This window comes from Macaca thibetana, chromosome 5 (assembly GCF_024542745.1).
Source record: "Macaca thibetana thibetana isolate TM-01 chromosome 5, ASM2454274v1, whole genome shotgun sequence".
NCBI lineage: Eukaryota > Metazoa > Chordata > Mammalia > Primates > Cercopithecidae > Macaca > Macaca thibetana.
The window spans coordinates 102,287,213-102,310,062 of NC_065582.1; the positions used below are offsets into that span (position 1 = coordinate 102,287,213).

Genomic DNA, 22,850 nt, shown 5'->3' on the forward strand with positions numbered 1-22,850 from the left:
CATTCTCCTGCCTCAGCCTCCCGAGTAGCTGGGACTACAGGCGCCCGCCACCTCGCCCGGCTAGTTTTTTTGTATTTTTTAGTAGAGATGGGGTTTCACTGTGTTAGCCAGGATGGTCTCGATCTCCTGACCTCGTCATCCGCCCGTCTCGGCTTCCCAAAGTGCTGGGATTACAGGCTTGAGCCACCGCGCCCGGCCGCCCGGCTAATTTTTGTATTTTTTAGTAGAGACAGGGTTTCACCGTGGTCTCAATCTCCTGACCTCGTGATCCGCCCGCCTCGGCCTCCCAAAGTGCTGGGATTACAGGTGTGAGCCACCGCGCCCGGCCTATTCTATTATCTTTTTAACTGTTTATTGAAATTACTCATTTCATTAATTATTCTTTTATTTATTAAATACGGAATCAGAAGTGACTACTTATAAAGGGATTTATATCCTTGCCTGAGTGAGGGAAATTCAGTCTCTTCCTCTGACTAATCAATCAATCTAACACCTTAAAACCTCAAGATTCGAAAGAGCTGTTTTCTGCAGAAAGCAACAGTTCCATAACAACAACAACAACAAAATACTGTTTTGGACAATTACTACAGTTGTAAGCTAAGTTTTCCAAGGTAGCAATAACCTCACTTCTAAAGATTATTCATAAAAAGCAAGAGAATAGCATATTTTTAATTATGTGGGAACACTGACCTCCTACATGAATTCATCCATGATATAAAAGTTAAAATCTTAAATGTATATATGTTTTTCTGACATAAGCTAGGATTCTCAATCGGTTAAAAAGATGAAGTGGGCCAGGCGCGGTGGCTCCTGTTTGTAATCCCAGCACTTGAAGAGGTTGAGGCAGGTGGATCACCTGAGGTCAGGAGTTCAAGACCAGTCTGGCCAACATGGTGAAACCCCGTCTCTACTAAAATTAGCTGGGTGTGGTGGCACATGCCTGTAATCTCAGCTACTCAGGAGGCTGAGACACAAAAATCACTTGAGCCCGGGAGGTGGAGGTTACAGTGAGCTGAGATTGCACTACTGCACTCCAGCCTGAGTGACAGAGTGAGACTTCATCTCAAAAAAAAAAAAAAAAGAAAAGAAAAGAGAAACTGAAAGGCATACAACTGAGAAATCATAACACAGGAAGATTCTTAGTAAAAGTTTCCCAGAACTTTTATTTCAATAACTACAATTAACTTCCTAATTAAAGAACAGCAACTCCTCAGCTAGGTAAAAATAAAATCTAGCTATCTACTATTCACAAAAAGTATCTAAATTACAGCACAGAGGATGTGAAAATAAAGGAAGGAGGAAAGCTATACCAGAGATAGGAAAGGTGGGTAGATGTCAATAAAAATGACGCAAAGGTGGCAATATTAAGAGCAGATAACAGAATTTATTGCAATGACTTGTAGAAAGAAAAAAACTTTATATTAATAAAATATCTTGTCCATTTATATTAGTTATTAGCCATCACATGTATCACACAAAATTGCATGAAAATAAGTAACTACAGAAGAAGACAGACAAAAACAATCATAGTGGGAAGTTTTGACTATCCCTAGGAATTTGACAGATGAAGAATACAGACTAATAAAGTTTTAAAAAATTGTAAGCACAAACATTAACGAGCTTAGGCTATAGCCTAGGAATAGTACGATTCTTTTCAAACCACAGAATATTTACAAAGATCAATCATGTGTAAGATCACAAGAAAATCTCAAAAAATACTATCTTATGATTTCTCAGGGTAGTCATACAGAATGCATGTTTTAGTAACCACAAGGCAACAAAACTAAGAAACTTATACCAAAAGAAGAACCAGTTTTCATCATCACCTTCATCTACATGTTTAGAAGTGCATGAATATTAAAAGTTTTACATTTTCCCTCCTCTGAAGAGAGGTTCATTTGAAGATGGTGTCTTTCAACAAGGCCATGCTTAGATATCATTATCCTATGAATAATAACTATAGCAATTTTGCTTTTAAAAATGGAAAGCCTTCAATTGCTGGGAGGCTCAAAAATACGAAGAAACAGATAATTTTCTTGACCTTTGTTCAATAATACCCCAATAGAAATGCTTATTTCCAGCTCCCTCTTATAGGAATGTCAATAGCATGCTTGCACTCATATTCTGAAAAAGAAATGGGAACAACGTGCAAGTTCAAGATGATACGGGGGGAAAGTCATTGACAAGAAAGCATCAAATAAACTTCTTGGACACCATTATATTTTACCCGCTTTTTTTCCCCCGCCACTCCCAGTGTTACGCATAAGGACTCTACGAGAGAACTAAGACAACCACCATTCATTCATAAAATAAAAAAACTAATAATTATTTTATTTCAATTCGTTACAAGAGTCAGGAGAAGAACTTGTGACAAAAAGATATTGTGTGATCAAATATATGAAAAGATACTGTGTAATCAAATACAAAGAATGAAAACTGATAAATTTCTGATAAATTAAATCAAATAAGAATTTGTTTCCTCCAAATACACAGAAATTTCCAATTGGCAATCATGACGATTGGTAATCTTCAAACTGCCAAAGAAACCAAATTCAATCTCTCTGTATTACTGATAATACTCTGTGAATTAGACTGGAGGCCTTATGCTAACCAGCTCCTATTGCACAGCATTTAAGACACAGCTACCTCATAATTAATTTTATAATACATCTGGTAAGTCTTTTAATTATAATGTGCCAATATGTTATGCAATAATTGCCTCTCAATGACAACACCTTATATTCATTTGATCTCTATTAACATTATGAAATGTGAAAACAAGGAAAAACCCTTAGGTACTTACAGTATGCAAGATGCTTTATATTCTATGAGTCATGGCCTGGGCAATAATCCTGCCATTAGTATAAAAAAAAAGAGGTATTCTCTCTTCCTCCTCTGAATATCTGTAGTACTTATTGTCTATGTCACTCATTTGGCACATTGTTTTGAAGTGGTAAATTTGCAGTTGTGTCTTTTATCTGAATAAATTCCTTAAGGGCAAAAGTGACACCTACTTATTCAGATCTTCCACACAATACCTCACAAGTAGAAAGTATTTCTTAAATATTAATTGACAATTATTAATTGACTAAATAATGCCATCAACATATCTTTCCTTCAATAACACCTTTGGAGCACAGCTACATTCTGAATACTCTGGAGTGTCTATACTTTCCAATTTTCTGAAAATTTTCTGGAAAATAAAGTAAAGCAAACAAAGCAATAATGTTTATTTAAAATAGCCAGATTTTTGGTTGTGATATTAGATCAAATGAATAAATGTTCTTGAAATTAATACTAACTCTAATTAAAGATCATCAGACATAAAGGTTATATAGCACCAATCCATGGGCCCTAACACTGTTTCTTCACAATCCTGTCTCTGAATTAAAAAACAACAACAAGGCCGCGCGCAGTGGCTCACGCCTGTAATCCCAGCACTTTGGGAGGCCGAGGCGGGCGGATCACAAGGTCAGGAGATCGAGACCACGGTGAAACCCCGTCTCTACTAAAAATACAAAAAATTAGCCGGGCGTGGTTGTGGGCGCCTGTAGTCCCAGCTACTCGGGAGGCTGAGGCAGGAGAATGGCGTGAACCCGGGAGGCGGAGCTTGCAGTGAGCCGAGATCGCGCCACTGCACTCCAGCCTGGGCGACAGAGCGAGACTCCGTCTCAAAAAAAAAAAATAAATAAAAAAATAAATTAAAAAATAAAAAAAAATAAAAAACAACAACAAAAACAACAAAGCTTTACTACCTGTCCCCAAACACTCTTCCCCTGTCTCTATACTTTCCTGTACTCAATCAGTAATTATCCCTACATCTTTCCAAAAGGTTCCCATGGCTCCTGGTCTTTAGCAACTCTATCCTATAAATGGTTCTCAAACTTTAGCATGCATCGGAATGTCCTTCAGGGCTTGTTAAAACACAAATTGCTGGGCTGTACCCCCAGAGTTCCTTATTCAGTAGGTCTCTAATGTATGTTTTATTGTTGCATTTCTAACAAGTTTTCAAAAGATGCTAATGTTGCTGGTACCACGCTTTCAGAACTATCACTACCCTGAATCCTTACTTATTTCTGTCAGGCTTTTTTGTGCCTGATATATGCATTCAAATCAATTTTAGAGACTGATTCTTTAGATGAAGCTTGGTTTTTTCACCTACTATTCTAAATAAGTTTTGGTCACGTGCTGTGAATGGCAAACACCATCTTCATATGCAACTTCTGGCATGATATCAAATATTTCTGGACAACCAAAGGATGACTCTAACTTTTCTAACTCCACAGTGCCACACAACCATCTGGACCAAGAGATCCCCTCTACAGGGAAACACCAAAATACTTGTTGACCCTATATTATTCCAATTTAGAGTAACAGGGATGCCTATATTATTCTCTCTACCAGATCTTTTTCCCCTCCCTCTCACCTGGTTAACTTTTCTTTTGGGTCTTAGCACAGGAATGACTTGTGTAGGACAGCCTTCCTTTTCTGCCCCATGACCAAGTCAAATCCTCCTATTATGACTTCTCAGAGAGTCACTGAATCCCTCCCTTTTAGCCCTTGTCATGGTGGCATTTTTTACATTTGTTTATACAGTACAAATGTGTGCGTGTGTGTGTGTGTGTATATATATAATTTTTATATACCAGGCTGGAGTGCAGTGGTATAATCTGGGCTCACTGCAACCTCTGCCTCCTGGATTCAAGTGATTCTCCTGCTTCAGCCTCCTGAGTAGCTGGTATTACGGGCGCCCATCACTACACCGGCTAAATTTTGTAATTTTAGTAGAGATGGGGTTTCACCATGTTGGCCAGGCTTGTCTCAAACCCCTGACCTCAAGTGACCCCCCAACCTCAGCCTCCCAAAGTGCTGGGACTACAGGTGTAAGCCACCATGCCTGATCCAAGTATTTTATTAATAGCTATTTTCCACATTGAACTGTGAGCTCTAAACTGAGAGGAACTGTTTTGGTTGCAATCCCATTACACTTTTGCTGCCTGGTGCAATGTTGGGCACATAGAAGATATTCTAACGAATATAGATAATAGCTGAGCTTTTTCAGCCCTAAAAGAGATAAGGAAAGTATTCCTTTCATACTCTGCCAAAGGCACAGGAATAATGAAACAAAAATCTAATCTCTGACCCTGTATCTGTTTTTTAGCTACCGAATACTGAAACAACAACAGCAGCAGCAGCAGCAGCAGCTTACCTTTTCTGAATAATTCTTGGAGACTTTCGGCACTTTGATTTAATACAGCCCATATTTCTTCCTCCTGAAGTGGTCCACCGCGAACCTCCAGGGCCTCAGCTAGTGACACGTGCATATTACCTGGGAAACAAAGGTAACAGATGGTTGATGCATCAGCAACTTAACTGTACCTGCAGTAGTGAAAGCTCTACATCAGTGATGACAGACTATAAGCCCCCTGTCTGCCTAATTTCTCAATATGGCTATCAATCTAAATGTTACCTTAAACTCATAGAAGGTAAAGGAATTGGAGGGAAAAATCCTCAAACAACCACTTGCCCAAGCCCAACATGGTCAACTTCAGAGACAGAACTGGAGAATGGGGGTGGTGACTATTTCATGGAAAAAGGCAGAGACCCCAGGGTACTAGGTGGCACAAAAATACAGATCATAAACCAAAGCAGTCAGACTGAACTGAATGAAGGCCTTTCAGATTTCTGTTCCAGGTTTCATCCTATCCATCCCAGATATAAAAGTAGAGGGAAACAGAGAGGAGAACCTATAGCCATGGTAGGGGAAGTTGGGAATAAGATGGAACACATTTCTTCCATTCTTTAGTTGATTTCTATTATCTCCTATATATACTGTAACTGTATATCTTGCACTAAATGCAATTAAGTATTTCCAGACCCAGTTTTGTTGGCAACTCAACATTTTCCCTGGGAAAGTCACTTTTCCGTTAAACCTCTGTTTCCCTATTGTAACACAGGAATGATAGTAACAATAAAAATGTCATTTTGGGTGGCTATGACAAGGGAAGTGGTTATGCTTGTGAACATGCTTTGATATATGATTCTACAGACTGTGAATTAATAAAAGATCAGAAAAGTGTCTGTCCTGAAATTTTTGTCAGGTCAATTTTTCCAATGGCGTTCAATTAAGTAGATGATATACTGATAAAACAAGATTTTCTATGGAGCTTAATAAACCTATTTTTACGTTAAAAGAGGAAAATGTAACTAGTTAAAATCCTTCTATATAAATTTTCCTAAATTGACACAACTTGAAAATTGTTCTTTAGAGTGATTCGTAAGATTTCTACCCAGACAAAACCAATTTACACATAACGTATATAGTATATTTCTATTGTAAGGGAGAAGCAGATTTGGAAAAGAAGCCAAATAAGGAGTTTAAAAGTTAACCTATAAAAACATCTGTTTTAGATAAAAGTTGACTTTGTTTACTCAACTAACAAGACAAGCTACTATTTTCTTTTAATTTAGATTTATGATACTTAATCCTGACTGAAAAAAGCAATTCCAACTATAAATGAGGCCAGTCTTGTCCTTTCACTTTCCTTTTTAAATGTTTACTAAAACATTTTATGCTTAGAGTCTGCCTCCAGGGTGAAAACATTTTATGCTTAAAGTCTGCCTCCAGGGTGTCTACTTATATACACAATGTGATAGTTAAAAGGAAAATATAAGATACTACTTTAAAAAAGCCAAAAGCACTTTTACTTAGGTTGTACAAGAAGTGCGATTATTTATTTAGATCCCCTGCCCACTCCAAAGTCTCTAGGTTCTCATTGACTTTATGATATAATAGCATATTTATTCAAGAGAAAAAAGTAGAAGCTTCATTCCTTTCTAAAGATATGCGAGTTATCTTCTACATGAAAAATATTAATAAACTGGAAGTTTCAACAGAGGGATCAGATACTATTAGCAACCAGATACCAACATGACTTGTAAGAAGGACTACCTTGTAGCACATTTCCAAAGTAATATGTCTGAGAACTGGTTAGATAGCTCTAAAGCCTATACTCAGGGTATAAAGAGCAGAGCAAAGATTGCACAAGAATTTCTTTGAAGAGAGTTGTGTGCTGATTTTCATGTCTCCTCCAAAGTGGGAGGGATGTGGAAAGGTGCCTTCCTTTCACCTCAAGCCAGTGAAAGAAGCTTCAATGGGACCGCTGGGAGTCTTTGATACATGTTCCCTGGAGTTAGTGGAGGGCACAGCAGACAGTGCCTAATACACACTTTAGGAATCTAAAGGTGTTGTCTATCACTCTGAGGCAGCAACAAGAGGTAGACAGGCGAGGGCACACAAGAGTGAGGAGGCGTACTGTATCAGGAGCCAGCTATACTTCCACTGCTCAGGATAAGAGAGCGGCAAGGAAGCACGGCCACACAGAGGGCCAGTCTGGACCCATACGAAATCCTACCCAGAGGATTAAAATGTCCTAGAATTTAGATAGTGGCAGTGGTTGCACAAAAATTCTAAAAATCACTAAAGATACACTTTATAAGGGTGAAGGCTGAGCATAGTGGCTTACGCCTGTAATCCCAGCAATTTGGGAGGCTAAGGCAGGAGGACTGCTTCAGGCCAGAAGTTCAAAACCAGCCTGGACAACACAGGGAGACCCACATCTCTACAAAATATAAAATTAGCCGGGCATGGTGGTGCCTGTTGTAGTCCTAGCTATTAGAAGGCTGAAAAGGGAGGCTCACTTGAACCCAGGAGTCTGAGGTTACAGTTAGCTATGATCATGCTTCTGTACTCCAGCCTGGTTGACAGAGTGAGACTGTTTCTAAAAAACTAAAAATAATTTTTTTAAAGGGTAAGTTTTATTGTATGTGAAGTATATCTTGAAAAGCTGTTTAAAAAATTCTACCCAGAGTTCCACCCAGAACTCTGGTTGGAAGTACCCAGACCACCACCAAGAAAAAGGAAGAAGGGAGGAGGAGCAGAGAAAGGAGGGGAAAAGAAGAGAAGGGAAAGAAGAGGAGAAAGAGAAAGAAGAAGGATTCAAATTAGAATTATTTCTACTGTGGAATGGCCTGAAAGAAAACTAGGCTGAGGGCTAGAAGGGTTAGGGGTTACTGGATAGCTGGAGGGAAAAATTTGTGTAGTGTCACATGTAGTATAGTTCCAGTGAAGGACTGTGAAGAACCCACAAAAGTACACACAAGAAAAAAGGGCCAGCCTTAAACACATATGAAGTTCAAAAACAGTAAAGCAATTTCACAACAGGAGTCTGGTAAAAATAACAACAAAAACTGTTTGCCTCGCTTTCTCTCTTCTTTAGATCCTGATGGGGTGAGATATAGCAACTTGCCAGTGAGTGAGGAGAAAAGTAACAAAAAGAGAAGCTAATCACACTGTCTTCCATCTATAGATAATATTAGCTAGGGAAGGGAAAAGTTTTAGCTCTGAATGGACATTGAAATGTTGGTTAATATACTGACTAGGTACTTTTCTTTTTTTTTTTGAGACAGAGTCTCGCTCTGCGGCCCAGGCTGGAGTGCAGTGGCCGGATCTCAGCTCACTGCAAGCTCCGCCTCCCGGGTTCACGCCATTCTCCTGCCTCAGCCTCCCGAGTAGCCGGGACTACAGGCGCCCGCCACCTCGCCCGACTAGTTTTTTGTATTTTTTAGTAGAGACGGGGTTTCACCGGGTTAGCCAGGATGGTCTCGATCTCCTGACCTTGTGATCCGCCCGTCTCGGCCTCCCAAAGTGCTGGGATTACAGGCTTGAGCCACCGCGCCCGGCCAGACTAGGTACTTTTAATTATGGAGTTTAAGTGACTGTAGTCATTAGTATTACCAAAGGGCAAGGAGGGAATTATGGACCTGGGTTTTTATATAGAGGCAGAACTTCCTCTGGTGAAATAAGGGAGGAAGGAACGAAGGAAGGAAAAAAGGAGAACAAAATAACTTGCTTATGATGATATCTTATGTATCCCATTGTAAAACCAATATGTTGGCTTTATATATACATACACACACATATATATATGTGTATATAGAGAGAGCACAAGAGACAGACTAGATTTTAAATCCTAAGATACTGTTTTTACTTACTTTTTAAAAATAAATTGGATTTTAAGATATAATTATTCCCTATAAATAAAAAAATGAAAAGGTTAAAAGTAACTTCTCACACAATAAAATTTTTTCAGCAATTAATTTTTCTAGCTACAAATATTACTAATTATATGTCTGTTGTTTGATTGAATAGGGTATAAATTATAACAATACCCTGTTAATTTTTATTTAAACTTTTTTTTGTATATTCAATATAGGATCTTTATGAACATTTCTGGTTAGAACTTCTTAGAACTCCAAAACATAGACAGGAACATTTGTTTTTCAAAGTTATCATCAAGCTATCAGAATAGATTTAATATTTTTAATTTACAGCTTTGCTAAACAAGAACTTAAAGACTTTTTTTTTAAACTGCCTCACTCTGATCACCCAATGTCAGAATTTAATGTAGTATTACAGCAGCTTTCTAGAAAACAAACAACAAAGCTATCAGCTTATAAATTGCCTACTAGCACCATCTTTCTCTCTTACATATGTTTATTTACCGTTATTATAGCACTTCAGATCATTAGCTCCAAAGATAACAAGGGAATGAAGGAAATGCAGAAGTTGAAGAGGAATGCAAAAAAGAAAAAAGAAACTGGAGGAAAAAAGCTTGAAGTCAACCAACAGATGAGGACAGAATTAGTTATGAAAAATTTTTTAAAGCCTGTTGCTTCAATTGTTTCCTTTAGACACAGTACTAGATAACTTGGGAGTACAGATATATGACAGGCGTTATCACATTAACCTATGACAAAGGCTAAATTTTACGATAAACATAGCCATATTATTTACTTTTATTCTTTGGAAAGTTATATGCTACATGATAACTAGAAAGTTTTTGGAAAAAATTTCAAATAAGAAAAATTATTTCTATCACATAACCAGAATCATTATTATGTTTTTGGTTAACACAGGTATTACTGACATGACCTTAAAACTGCTCACAGAGACAAAGCCACAAAGAGATTCTAACAGATGTCATTTTAATCCTGAAGGATTGTGGCACTCACAGGAAGCACATACGAGTGATTGAGAACAGAATGAATAGTAAACAGATTAACTAAATCCAATCAAGTGATAAAATAACCTGTCTGGAGACAGATTAATTAGGAATATTTAACTTGAATCTAAAGAAATAGGGCTATAGAAACATGCTGTTTCAAGAACAAAGCAGCTATAAAATAGAGCTCTGTGTATGCCACTAGTTTTGAGCAAGGATTCACTCAGCATCCTGGCTAAGGACATCTTTGGTCATTAAGAAACCACAGTGAGTTGAGAAGACAACCCCAAAATTGTAAGCATCTTTTCATTCAGGAAGATTCAGAATTAAGTAGAGAAAAGTTTGAGACACAAGCCCATATATTAGTATTTTTTAAATTTAAAGAATCTGTACATACATAGTATCTTAGCTAAGAGAAATAGGTGAGTTAGAACAACAGTTTAGCATGGTGATTCCAATTTAAATACTGTAATGAGAAAATGGTTGAGGCTTGTATTTTAAAACATACAAAATGCCACTGGAACATACAAGAGACCCTTAAAGGCTTGCCATACATAAGTCTTACTATATAAGTTTTCATTCATTAGAAGACTTATTTGGGTACTTGGGAAGGTTTTTTTGTCAGTCAGATACATGACATACTTTTAAATTGGCTTTTAATTGTAGTAATGCAGTTGAAAGTGTTTATGGGATGTTAATTGAGTAGATTTGAAAATGGGATTATATACTCAAAGGGTCCCTTGAAACTTTCTGCATGTATACATAGAAAATATAATTAAATTGATGTTAAAAGCTTAAGAACTATGGCCAGGTGCAGTGGCTTACGCCTGTAATCCCAGCACTTTGGGAGGCCAAGGTGGGAGGATCACTTGAGTCCAGGAGTTCAAGGCCGCCTGGGCAATACAGCAATACCTCATCTCTACATATAATACTTTTTAAAAAAATTAGCTGAACATGGTGGTGCATACCTGTAGTCCCAGCTACTTGAGAGGTTGAGTTGGGAGGATTGCTTGAGCCTGGGAGGTGGAGACTGCAATGAGCTATAATCACACCACTGCACACCAGCCTGGGCAACAGAGCAAAACCCCATTAAAAACAAAACAAAACAACTTAAGACCTAGGTTTTAGAATTTTTAATGTAATAAGAATGTTCATTTAAAAATAATTTTCACTAAGCTTTTCTGTGCACAATAAGGTCTTGAAGGCCATTAAAAAGTTAGGAGAAAATCATTGTGACTTCAGTTAGCCAATGTTTTTGTAGATATGAAAACAAATGCATGACCCAGAATAGAAAAACAAAATTGATAAACTGGAATTCATCAAAATTAAACATCTTTGCTATCTGAAAATAAAGAACTGTTAAAAAATGAATCACAAACTAAGGAAAAATACTGCAAATCACATAACTAATAAAGGGCTTATATCCAGGATATATAATTTAAAAAATCCAGTATTTTTAGATTTGAATGGACATCAGAGAAGATATATGGCTAGCAAATGAGCACATGAAACAATTCTCAACATCATTAGTCATTAGGAAAATAAAAATAAAACAATGAGATATGGCTGCATAGCTATGAGGATATCTAAAATTAAAAAGATTAACCACAATGTGTTGACAAAGCATACTAAGTGTTGACAAAGATGTGGAGAAACTGGAATTTTCATACATTGCTATTGGGAATGTAAAATGGTATGCTTTGAAAACTGTTAATATAGTTTCTTAAAAAGTTAAATACACACTTAACATATGACCTAGCCATTCCATGCCAAGCTGCTTACCCAATAGAAATTAAAGCATATGTCCACACAAAGGCCTGTACACAAATGTTCATAGCAGTTTTAATTGTAACAGCTAAAAACTGGAAACAAGCAAACATCTATCAACAGGTGAATGGATTAAAAAAAATATCTTAGTATATCCTCACAATGGAATACTAATCAGCAATAAAAATTATTACTGATACATGTGACATGGATAAATCTAAAATAATTATGCTAAATGAAGAAAGCAAGACAGAAACAAGTGTACATGTTGTATGATTACATTTATGCAAAATTATGGAAAATGCAAACTAATTTACAGTTCCAGAAAGCAGATCAGTGGTTGCCTAAAGATGGTATTGCCCTATGGAGAGGCATGTGGGAAAGATTAAAAAGTGGCATGAGGAAATGTGAAAACGTTTGGAGGTGATAAATATGTCCATTATTTTGATTCTGATGATGATCTCATAGGTGCATACATATGGCAAAACTTAACCAATTATACACTTTAAATATGTACAGTTAAATATGTCAAACATGCCTCAATAAAGCTGTTAAAAAGAGAAGAAAAAACAAAACAAAACAAAAACTAAACCCAACCAAAGGTGAAATAGCAATCCTTTTCTTTGTTCCATGAAGCTGCCTGGATTTTTTTTTATTGTTAGAAGAAACTAAGCACAACTTCAAGTAACACTTGCTTTTTAAGAAATAATAATAAATGGTAAATTTGTTGTCTAAAAGTTAACTTTCCCATTATTTTTATTGTGGTAAAAAATATGTAATGTTAAATTTACTATTTTAACCCATTTTTAAGTGTATAGTTCAGTAGTGTTAAATATATTCACATCATAATTGAACAGACCTCTGGAACTTTACCTTGTAAAACTGAAACTCTATACCCATTAAACACCAACTTATGGTGTTTAATGCCCTTGGTAACCAACTTTGTAGTTTGTACTTTCTGTTTCTATGATTTTGACTATTTTAGATATTTCATATGAGTGGAATCATTTAGTATTTGTCCTTTTGTGACTAATTTTGCTGCACATAATGTCCTTAAGGTTCATCCATGTTGTAGCATGTGACAGGATTTCCTTCTTTTTTAAGGCTGCAAAATATTTTACCGTATATGTATATACCACATTTTCTGTATCCATTCACCTGTTTAGAACATTTGTGTTGTTTCCAGTTCTTGGCTATTACACATAATGCTGTGATGAACATGGGTATGCAAATATCTCTTTGAGATCCTGCTTTGAATTCTTTTGGATATACAGTTGACCCTTGAATAATGCAGGCATTAGGGGAACCGACCCTCTGCACAGCTGAAAATCAACATATAACTTTGGACTCACCCAAAACTTAAGGTTCAACTGTATACCCAAAAGTGGAGTTGCTAAATCATATGGTAATTCTATTTTTAATTTATTCCAGAATACTGTTTTTCATAGTAGCTGTACCATTTTACATCCCCACCAACAATGCAAAGGGTTCAAATTATCTTTGCAGTCTCACTAATAAAAGCACTATTAGAGGTGTAAAAGATTAAGAGTTCATCTCCCTAATAAAAAATACATGAATATTTATTTCCATTAGGAGTAGTTATAGATCAGGTAGTAGAAAAAAAAATTATTGCCTATATGTTAGAAAAAACTAAGAAAGAATTGGAATTTTAAGGAGAAAAGGGGATAAAGCTCAGTGAAGTTTTAATTGGATGTTGCCACAAGGTAGAAACAGCATGTATCTAAATATTTTTGTTGCAGTTGGAGCAATGTTTAGTATTTGTCAACTTTTCCATTATGCTTTCCGTGTGAAAGAAGATAAACTAAAATAAACACAAGTCTAAATTGCCTTTCTGGGCCTCTGGTTCATGTCAACTACTTATCTAAATAGAAATCACGTATGCCTATTCCCTGCTTTCAAAGGACAGCTTCAAAGAATAAGAAGAAAAACTCTAGAATTCTTCAGTCCCTCTCTGCATCATTTAAACTTAGGAGAGAAGTAAAACTAGGGGGAAAATCTCTAATTTCACATTTGCTTTCTCTTCACCAACTGGAAGGCACCAACAGAAAACAATGCAATGGTAGAATTTTGATGTTGACTATTGTCTTTCTATATCACCTTTCCTTGCTACCCACAGACTTATGTTAAGATCATTGCTTTAGGATACTGCTGATCTTCCTAAATTACACAGACTTAAAATGTCTAGTGGACAGCAACCAAAGGAAACAAATATGGATAAAACACAAAAGATCAAGTAAAAATTCATATTTGTCCTTTACATTGTAAAAAACAGTGTGCTAAGCAGCATTCTGAGATTGCCCTCAATATTCCTTTCATATTGTAAACTCCCCATGTAGTGAGGCATATGGCAAAGACCTAAGGGTGGCCTCTAGGAGCCAAAAGTGTATCCCAGCCAACGACCAGGAAGAAAAGGTCCTACAATCACAAGGACTGAATTCTACCAACAAGCCTTTAGACTTCAGGACCATGAGTCTTGGACTAAAAGTTGAATAGGTGTGGTGTGGTACCAGACATTAAACACACACATACACACATACAAAAACAAACAAACAAACAACAACAACAACAACAACAAAAACTAAAAACATCTAGCAGGTGAGAGGATAAATCAATGATTACAATTTATTTTGTGTTAAATGTCATAATGGTTCAAACTGCCATGGGATTCCAAAAAGGGCATTTAATTAGACTAGAAAGAAAGATTTTAGAAATGATTCTGAGGTTGGGATGAGGGAGGAGGGTATAAGCAGGAAGAAGGTAGATAAAGAAGATATGAGGGCTTTCCAGGTAGAGGAAATAACCCGTATTAAGAGAGAGACAAGAAACAGTAGGAGGTATTCAAATTCTGTAGATTATCTAGAGAAGGGGAAGAGAAGACAAGAGATGAAGCTAAGTGGTAAATACCAGTCAGATCATGAAAGTTTCAAGGTACAGGAGGAGGTGGGTAAGCAACAGGTAAAGTCACAAAGATTAGAGAGTGATTATCTTTCCAATGACACTTCATCTGATCTGCTGAAGTCAAAGGGAAAGAAGCATGTGTAGAGATGGAAATAAGTTAGGTGGAGGACTTCTTGTCTAATGGCCTCATTCATTGGCTAGGTGAGGTAGTCCTCATGACCTACTTCAAATGCTTTATATACCTGCCCATTTGCTTATATATATCCTCAAAGAATGGCTTTCAGTGTGTATTCAGGAATCTGTAGCTCCCCAGGTAAGTCCCATACACAATAATGTTAAAGAACCATTGCATCTTTGGATAAAGCTTTTTTGTTGCTTTTTAGAGTCAGGTTCTCATTATGTTAACCAGATTGGAGTACGGTGGCTATTCACAGGCATGATCATGGCACACTGCATCCTCAAACTCTTGGCCTTAAGCAATCCCGCCTCCACCTCCCAAGTGGCTGCAACTATAGGCACACCACTGCACTCAGCTTTTGGATAAAGCTTTAACCCTCAATTCCAATAACTCCTGTGATGTTAATTCTAAGAGGAGCAGTCAATGCCAGACTTTCCTAATTACTCAGAGGTCAGCTGGTTGAATACTTCCTTACCATGCTCATCCTTGATTTTAGCAACTGAACTAACTGTTCAACAAAGGGCTATTTTAAGTCTACAAAACTAGAAAACTAAACAAAGCAAAGGGACTATTAGAGCTGCAGAGCTCAGGTACCACAGAATCATATATCATCTTATAATGAGAGCACCGGTCCCTGGGTATTCTCTTTTTGGCTGTCCCTTGAGCCAGAGATCAGATCCTCAGCTTTTTCTTGGTTGCATTTAGCAACCAACAAATAAGTATAGAGAAGTCAAAGATTTGCTTGGAGGATACTGCAGCAAGAGAGCTGAGAGTTGTAGCAGGAGTTATTGTGAGGAAGATTACGGGGTCTATGCAGTATAAAAAAGAAAATAAAGCTACAAGAGAGTCAAATAAATTGGAAGAGAATGGGATGATCCACCAATTAGATTATTAATTCCTTCATTTATTTAAATATTTATTACAACTATTATGTGCTATGTGTTGATAGGTGCTAGGTTTTTATTTAATCAATTAACAAATATTTATTATTTACTATGAGCCAGGCACTGTTTTAAACACTGAGGATTTAAGAGTGAATAAACCAGACAAAAATAACTGGTCCTATGGAGAAGACAGACAATAAATAAATAAGTACAACAACTAGAATATCATATGCTAATACATGTGAGGGAGGAAACTAAGAAGGAGGCCTAGGGAATAGCAGGAAAGTCAGAAAGTAGACATTTAAAATAAAACGATCAAGGAAGGCCTCAATGAGAGTCTGTCATTTGAGCAAAGATCTAAAGGAGGTGAGACAGTGAGATGTGCATATACACAGGAAAGAACATTCTGGGCAGCAAGTAAAGAATTTGGATCATAATTCCAAAAGACACAATCCTGAAAGTCATAATCCCAAATGTTGAAATTTCAAAAGATCAAAATCCCTAAATTCTAAAATTCTGAAAATCACAATCATAGGATAGTTACATCATGTTAGGTGAAACTATTACCTTGTTATTGTCTTTATTTGGAAATGAATTATGGTTTGAGGAGATGCATATGAGTGCCAAGTTGACAAGGAGTAGACTTGTGGATTTAATTTTAGGTGTCAGCTTGAATGGATTAAGAAATACCTAGAAACCTGGTAAAGCATTATTTCGGGTGTGTCTGTGAGGGGGTTTCCAGAGATTAGTATATGAGTCTGAGGGGAGTTGGTAGAGAAAATCTTCCCTCAATATTGGCAGGCACCATCCAATTAGTCAGGGGTCTGGATAGGACACACACAGAAGGTGAACTGGTCTCTCTCTGAGAGCTGGAACAAACTTTTCTTCCACTGCCTTGGACATCAGAACTGCATACCTGCCCGTCTTCAGACTCCATGACTTATACCAGCAGACCCCTGGGAGGTTTTCAGCCTCTGACTGAGTTACAGCATCAGCTTCCCTGGTTCTTATAAAAACATTTGGGACATTGAGCTCCCAAACTGGTAGTGGTGGGAAAGGTGGGAAGTGATCAGATTCTGGAAATTATCTTGAAGGAAGGGCCAAAAGTTTTTGTTGATATTGATGCTCTTTGCCCTAAGAAATTGGCAGGAGGGAGTTACCATTAACTAAGACAGGAAGGCTGTGAAAGGAGTTGGTTTGGAGGGAAAGTTTCAGAGTTTGATTTTGTATGTTATGTTTGCAATGCTGATTAGACATTCAAGTGAAGATGCTAAGTAGATAACTGAATATATGCAGTAGGCATAAACATTTAGAATAGTCAACATACAGATTGTATTTTAACGCCCTGAAATTTCATGAGACTCTAAAGTAGTACACACAGATAGAAGAGACATCCAAGGACAGAGAGATGAAGACTAACAAGAAAAGGAGACTAAGTGGCTTTGCCCAAAAACCACCTCTTCTAGAGAACCCTGATTATCTCAGAATAGGTTTGGCTTTTAAATTACATTTGTTGAAATGAGGATCCAAACAAGGTCCATACACTGTGTATCTCTTTTCATGTAAAACAGTAAACCCTTCGTTATTGGTTATAAAGTTCAATTTTTTTTTCTTTCATTTTAAGACCTAGAGTCCCATCATTAGAAACAAATGAGGTAAATTCATAGCACATAGGTAAGGTTTTACTAACCTTCGTTAACCTACATTAAAAAGGGCTTTATGTACTTAGTTATTACCAAAGATTCTCCATAAGCTTGTATTCTTGTAATTATCTCTCTCAAAACTACAGTATGTTTTTTAAGAATTAGCCTTTATTAAATTAACAGAAACATCTAAGTTACAGTAAATATTAAAAAGTCAAATTTATAATCTATGTTCATGCTGATTCACAGAGCACAAAATAAGGGCAATGGTCTTATTCTCCATATGCTATTAGTCTGAAGATAAATGTAACATAATTTTACTAATTTGTGTGGTAATTACTCAGTGTGCGATTCAGAAGGAAGAAAATACATGCGGTTGCAATGATAACTCAAATGACCTTTTGGAGACACAAAGCAGTTAAGTTGTTTAGGAAAGAATAATGTTTATTTAAGGTTCTGTCTGTTATGGATTCTATTATAAACAATGAACTATAGATCTTATTGAGGTCATTTAAAATGTATTAAGGACAGAACACGACACATTTGATATTGCTTATTGGGTTATTGCTACTGACTTTTATTAGGAAGGAGAATGAGGAGGAGAGAAGAAGGAAAAGGAAGAGACAAAGAAGAATATGACTGACAAAAAAGGAAAAGAATAAAAAAAAAGAAAAATATCTAGCCTTACTTTCTCTCTTATGCATATTCTTATTTACACATGGGTTTCCAACTACTTATGAGAAATTCTGGACCAGCTGTGTTATTTTTAAAAAAAGTAATGCAGTGCTTATACTCTATATTCTGAAACACCCCCAGCAAAGGTCTGGGGCAACACCCAGTAATCTAACACATCAACATTTCTGCAGTAAACCTATGAATATTTACACTAAGTGGGATAAATAAAAACTGTAAATAGCTTCATGGCAGTTCAGTCAGGTTTTGCCACCAAAAAAGCTCAAGGACAGTTTTGCATTCAAATGAGTTGTAAAAAACACTTTTGCTTTTTCAGACATTTTTGGATTTTGAATTGCAGATAAGAAATTGCGGATACATATTTCACTAAGGAGGCTGGTTAACTTTATAAGAAAGTCTGCTATCTTTGAGAGCATTTTGCCATAATTCTAGGGACTTGAGAGTGGAACTGAACTTAATTAAAATTTATATGGTAAAGTCTAAATACATGAGGGCTGCATTTTTAAATGGAGATAAAAACTTTTTAAATATGCAATTGCTTATTGTGAATACAAGAGATTTTTATCCACTAATTGTTAAAGTGATCACACCCACAACAAAGGATTTTTGTATACATTTACAGCCTGTAGTGTGATCCCCATATGTGTACCCCAGCCCAGGCTTTGTGTACCTTCTAAGCATACAGAATTCATTAAACAAGTGAGAAACTGGAAGCACAAGATCCAAATGGAGGTAATAGGTGTCCTACATGACAGAGAATTAAGTCATAAATCTGTGTTTTAGGGCGAAACAGGTGGTGCTGCAAGAGAAAAATAGCAGAGTGAGTCTTCTTGCGAAGCCTAAACAAAAATATAAAAATCTTTAGCTATGCCTATTAGTTGTAAACACTTAGCTAATTAGAGGGAAATAGAGCAGGAGTAATCGTTATTTGACATTTATTTCTAAAATCACTTCTATAATTCCCAGAGGTAAAGCTAGCTAGCCCAAAATTAGACCCACTAGAAAGAGAGAGTAATGCACTGATTTAGGGAGGAGCACTTGGTAGAAATATCATTTCCTTTGTTAAACTGGAAAACATAAACTATACATAAATAAGTACATTTTGTGATATAATTTGAAAATTAAATTTAATTGCAGTGTAGTATTTATGTTTCATTATATCAGTAATGTTGGCTATTTAGACATGATGTTCTAGTACAGTTCTAGGTCATGAAACTTGGAGAAAGAGGTCCTAGAATGTTTTTGCTCTATTCCCCTTTACAAATAACCCATATGTGTACTGCATTAATGAACCATCTTGCTAAGTCACCTATTTTCTCTTAAGAATAAAATTTCTGTGGGTGCAGTGGCTTACACCTATAATCCCAGCACTTTGGGGAGGCCAGGGTGGACAGACTGCTTGAGCTCAGGAGTCCAGCCTGGACAACATGATGAAACCCCATCTCTAAAAAAAAATACAAAAATTAGCTGGCCATGGTGGTGTGTGCCTGTGGTCCCAGCTACTTGGGTGGCTGTGGTGGGAGGATTGCTTGAGCTGGGGAAGTCAAGGCTGCAGTGAACCGGGCCTGCACCACTGCACTCTAGCCCAGGCAACAGAGCAAGACCTTGTCTCAAAAATAATAATAATTAATAATAATAAAATTTATTTAAGATTTATTTCCTCCCCTTATAAACTTACCATACCCAAATGCCCTTACTTAATCTTTTTTTAATGTCTTTTTTACATTTGAATATATTTAAAAAGGAAATCTTAGATCAATATTATGTTCTTAAATGGAAAACCAGTAAAATGTTCCATAAATAGAAGGTAAGTACAAAAGTCACTACCAATATGATACATGAGAACACAGTAATGTTATTGAATACAAGCCACAAGAGTGTGGCCTGCCTGTGCAGCAATACTCCAAGCTTGGGACATGTCTCCATTTGTTAAAAAGGGAGATTAGCAAGTCAAACAAACAAACTAGCACCAGACTGGGCCTTTCTCCATGACCTCATCATGGAGACAAGTATTGGGGGGGAAAAAAAAGAAAGAAAAGAAAAGACAGTAACTTGTTTATTGCAGGATTTGATTTTCTGAAATTTAGCTGCAGAAATGACCTCTCTTACCATAATACTACTCTTAGAAAAGCTCTACCTTGAGCCAGATGTAATAATCAGAGATGTTAGAGAAAACATTCAGACATATAGAAACGTGGTATGGTGACAGGAGTTGAAATCCGGACTCTTCCCTCCTTCCACCGCCTTTTCCACTTCTCCTAAGAAATGAAAGGCCTCAATATTTGGAAAGATTCAGGATAAAATCTCATGTCACTGCTCAGATATAAAAATTAGATGTTTTAAAAACTGGAATGTGTAAAATATTTCAAAATGGAAACTGGTAATGTCAAAATCACTTTTAGAATGGAGCAATTTGAATAGAATTTTTGACAATTTCCGAACATTAAGTGGAAATTGTTGTAATTACTGGAATATACACAGATTTATAATGTTTCATCTGTGATTTGAGAAGTTATCTGGGCTTACTCTTCTATTTATTTTCTCTAGAATCAAACTCATTTCTACTCCTGATTCATATACCTAACCTTCTGAACACCATAGCTTAGCCTGGCCTAATGTCCTCAGAACACTTATATTAGCTTATGTAGGGCAAAATTATCAAACACAAAGCTTATTTTATAATAAAGTGTTAAATATCTCAGGTAATTTGTTGAATACAGTACACTGTAGGGTACTGTGTCAGTTGTTCACCCTTGTGATCGCGTGGCTGACTGGGAGCTGTAGCTCTTTGCCACTGATTGGCATTGTGAGAGAGTGTCCTACTGCATATCACTATCCCAAGAAAAGATCAAAATTCAAAATTCCAAGTACTGTTTCAACTCAATGCCTACTGTTTTTGCACCATCATAAAGTAAAAAAATCATTAAGTTGAACCCTTGTAAGTCGAGGACTGTCTGTAGACATATCATTTGAAATCTGGTCAGTGCAACAGAAGAACTGAATTTTTAATTATTTAATTTTAATTAATGTAAATTTAAATGGCCACATGGGACTTGTGGCTACCACACTAAATAGTAAAGCCCTAGAAAATTATGACAATAGGATTATAACAGGTTGCTTTGCTTCCCCTCTTGTCCCTCAGTAGTCTATTCTCACCAGTGACTCTTCAATGTAGGTCTAATCACATAATTCCAATGCTTCATGGCTTCCCATCACACTTAGAATAAAAATTTAAATTCATACTCAAGCTCACAGCTCCCTACAAGATTTTTTCCTCAAACTATCTCATCTCAACTATTCACTCTCTCCCCTTCAGTCCTGACACTCAACTCCAGTCTTGGTGACTCTTAATTAAGCCCTTGCATTTGTCTAGAACACTCCTGTATTAGGCTGTTCTTGCACTGCTATAAAGAAATACCTGAGGCTAGCTAATCCATAATGAAAAGAGGTTTAATTGACTCATGGTTCTGTAGGCTTTATAGAAAGCATGGTGTTGGGAGGCTTCTAGGGAGATCTCAGGAAGTTGAGAAGGAGAAGGGGGAGTAGGCACGTCACATGGTGAAAGCAGGAGCAAGGGACAGAAAAAGTGGGTGGGGAGGTGTCATATACTTTTAAACAACCTGATCTCGTATGAACCCAGAGCAAGAGCTTATTTATCACCAAGGGGATGATCCTAGCCATTCATGAGAAATCTGCCCACCCACCCACCATGGCCCCACGATCTAAATACCTCCCAACCAGGCCTCACCTCTAACATTGGGGATTACATGTCAGGATGAGATTTGGGCAGGGACAAATATCTAAACTATATTAACTTCTGTCTGAAATATCCACATGTCTGAGCTGCCTCACTTCATTCAGTTCATTGATCAATTCTTACCTCATCTCTCTGAGGTAACATCTCTATGAGGCCTTCCTTGACCACTTCAATCTAAAATACCAACATCACCCACTCCCTCACTCTCTCATACCATTAACCAATTATGTAACACTTCATGACATTTACAACACTTGATATTATAGAATTAATCTTTATTGAATGTATTTGACATCAAAATGTAAAACTAATGAGGACAGAGATTTTGTCTCTTTTGTTAACTGGTGTATCCCCAAATGTCTAGGACAACTGCCAGTACACAACAGATTCTCAATAAATATTTACTGAATGACAATAAACTCAAATCTCATTTGCCCTCTCAGTCTTACAGTCACATAACAAATATCTATTCAGTGCTCATTATTTACAAGGCACTGCATCAGACAATGCAGGGAATTCGAACTGAAAGTAGCTTAGACCCTATAAATCAGATTACTGCTGGAATAATCCTTAAAGTTCTTTAAATGCTAAGTTTTGAGCCTATGACTTGGAAATAGCTGGAACTGTTTCTCTTGGGGAAGAGAGTAGGAGATATGATGTCTATCTTTTAATGTTAAAACATTTGCCATCTGTAAGAAGTAGTCTTTTTATGGTATTTCTAACAGAATGCAGAACTGAGGCCAGTGAGTTAAAATTGGGTAGTTTTCAGTATCGTATATGTACGTTCTAATAATATAGAAAAACTCTTGAGATAATGTCCTTAAGTGGTTAAGCAGAGGGAAATAACCATCTGGGGAGGATGTCATAGGGATTTTCCTATATTAGGTGACTGGGGTGGCCTCAGAGGACCTCTAACATGTTTTCCAAGTCTAACACTATATTGTC

The 22,850-nt window shown here is 36.8% G+C and overlaps 1 protein-coding gene across 9 annotated transcripts in view; it reads right to left on the minus strand.

Moving 5' to 3' along the window:
• The window catches only part of PTPN13 (protein tyrosine phosphatase non-receptor type 13), a 223,872-nt gene that overhangs the window by 178,752 nt on the left and 22,270 nt on the right, over positions 1-22,850 (minus strand). For 3 of the 9 annotated variants that reach the window (XM_050790406.1, XM_050790403.1, XM_050790401.1), the window contains exons 1-3: positions 18,819-19,085; positions 11,033-11,130; positions 5,210-5,329 (exon numbers count right to left, since the gene is read on the minus strand). In XM_050790406.1, the coding sequence (XP_050646363.1) occupies positions 5,210-5,329; positions 11,033-11,130; positions 18,819-18,829 (229 nt within the window). In that variant the 5' untranslated portion in view covers positions 18,830-19,085. Of the gene's footprint in view, positions 1-5,209; positions 5,330-11,032; positions 11,131-18,818; positions 19,231-22,850 lie in introns of those variants that run through there. The other 6 variants (XM_050790400.1, XM_050790397.1, XM_050790404.1 and 3 more) reach the window with 4 other exon arrangements.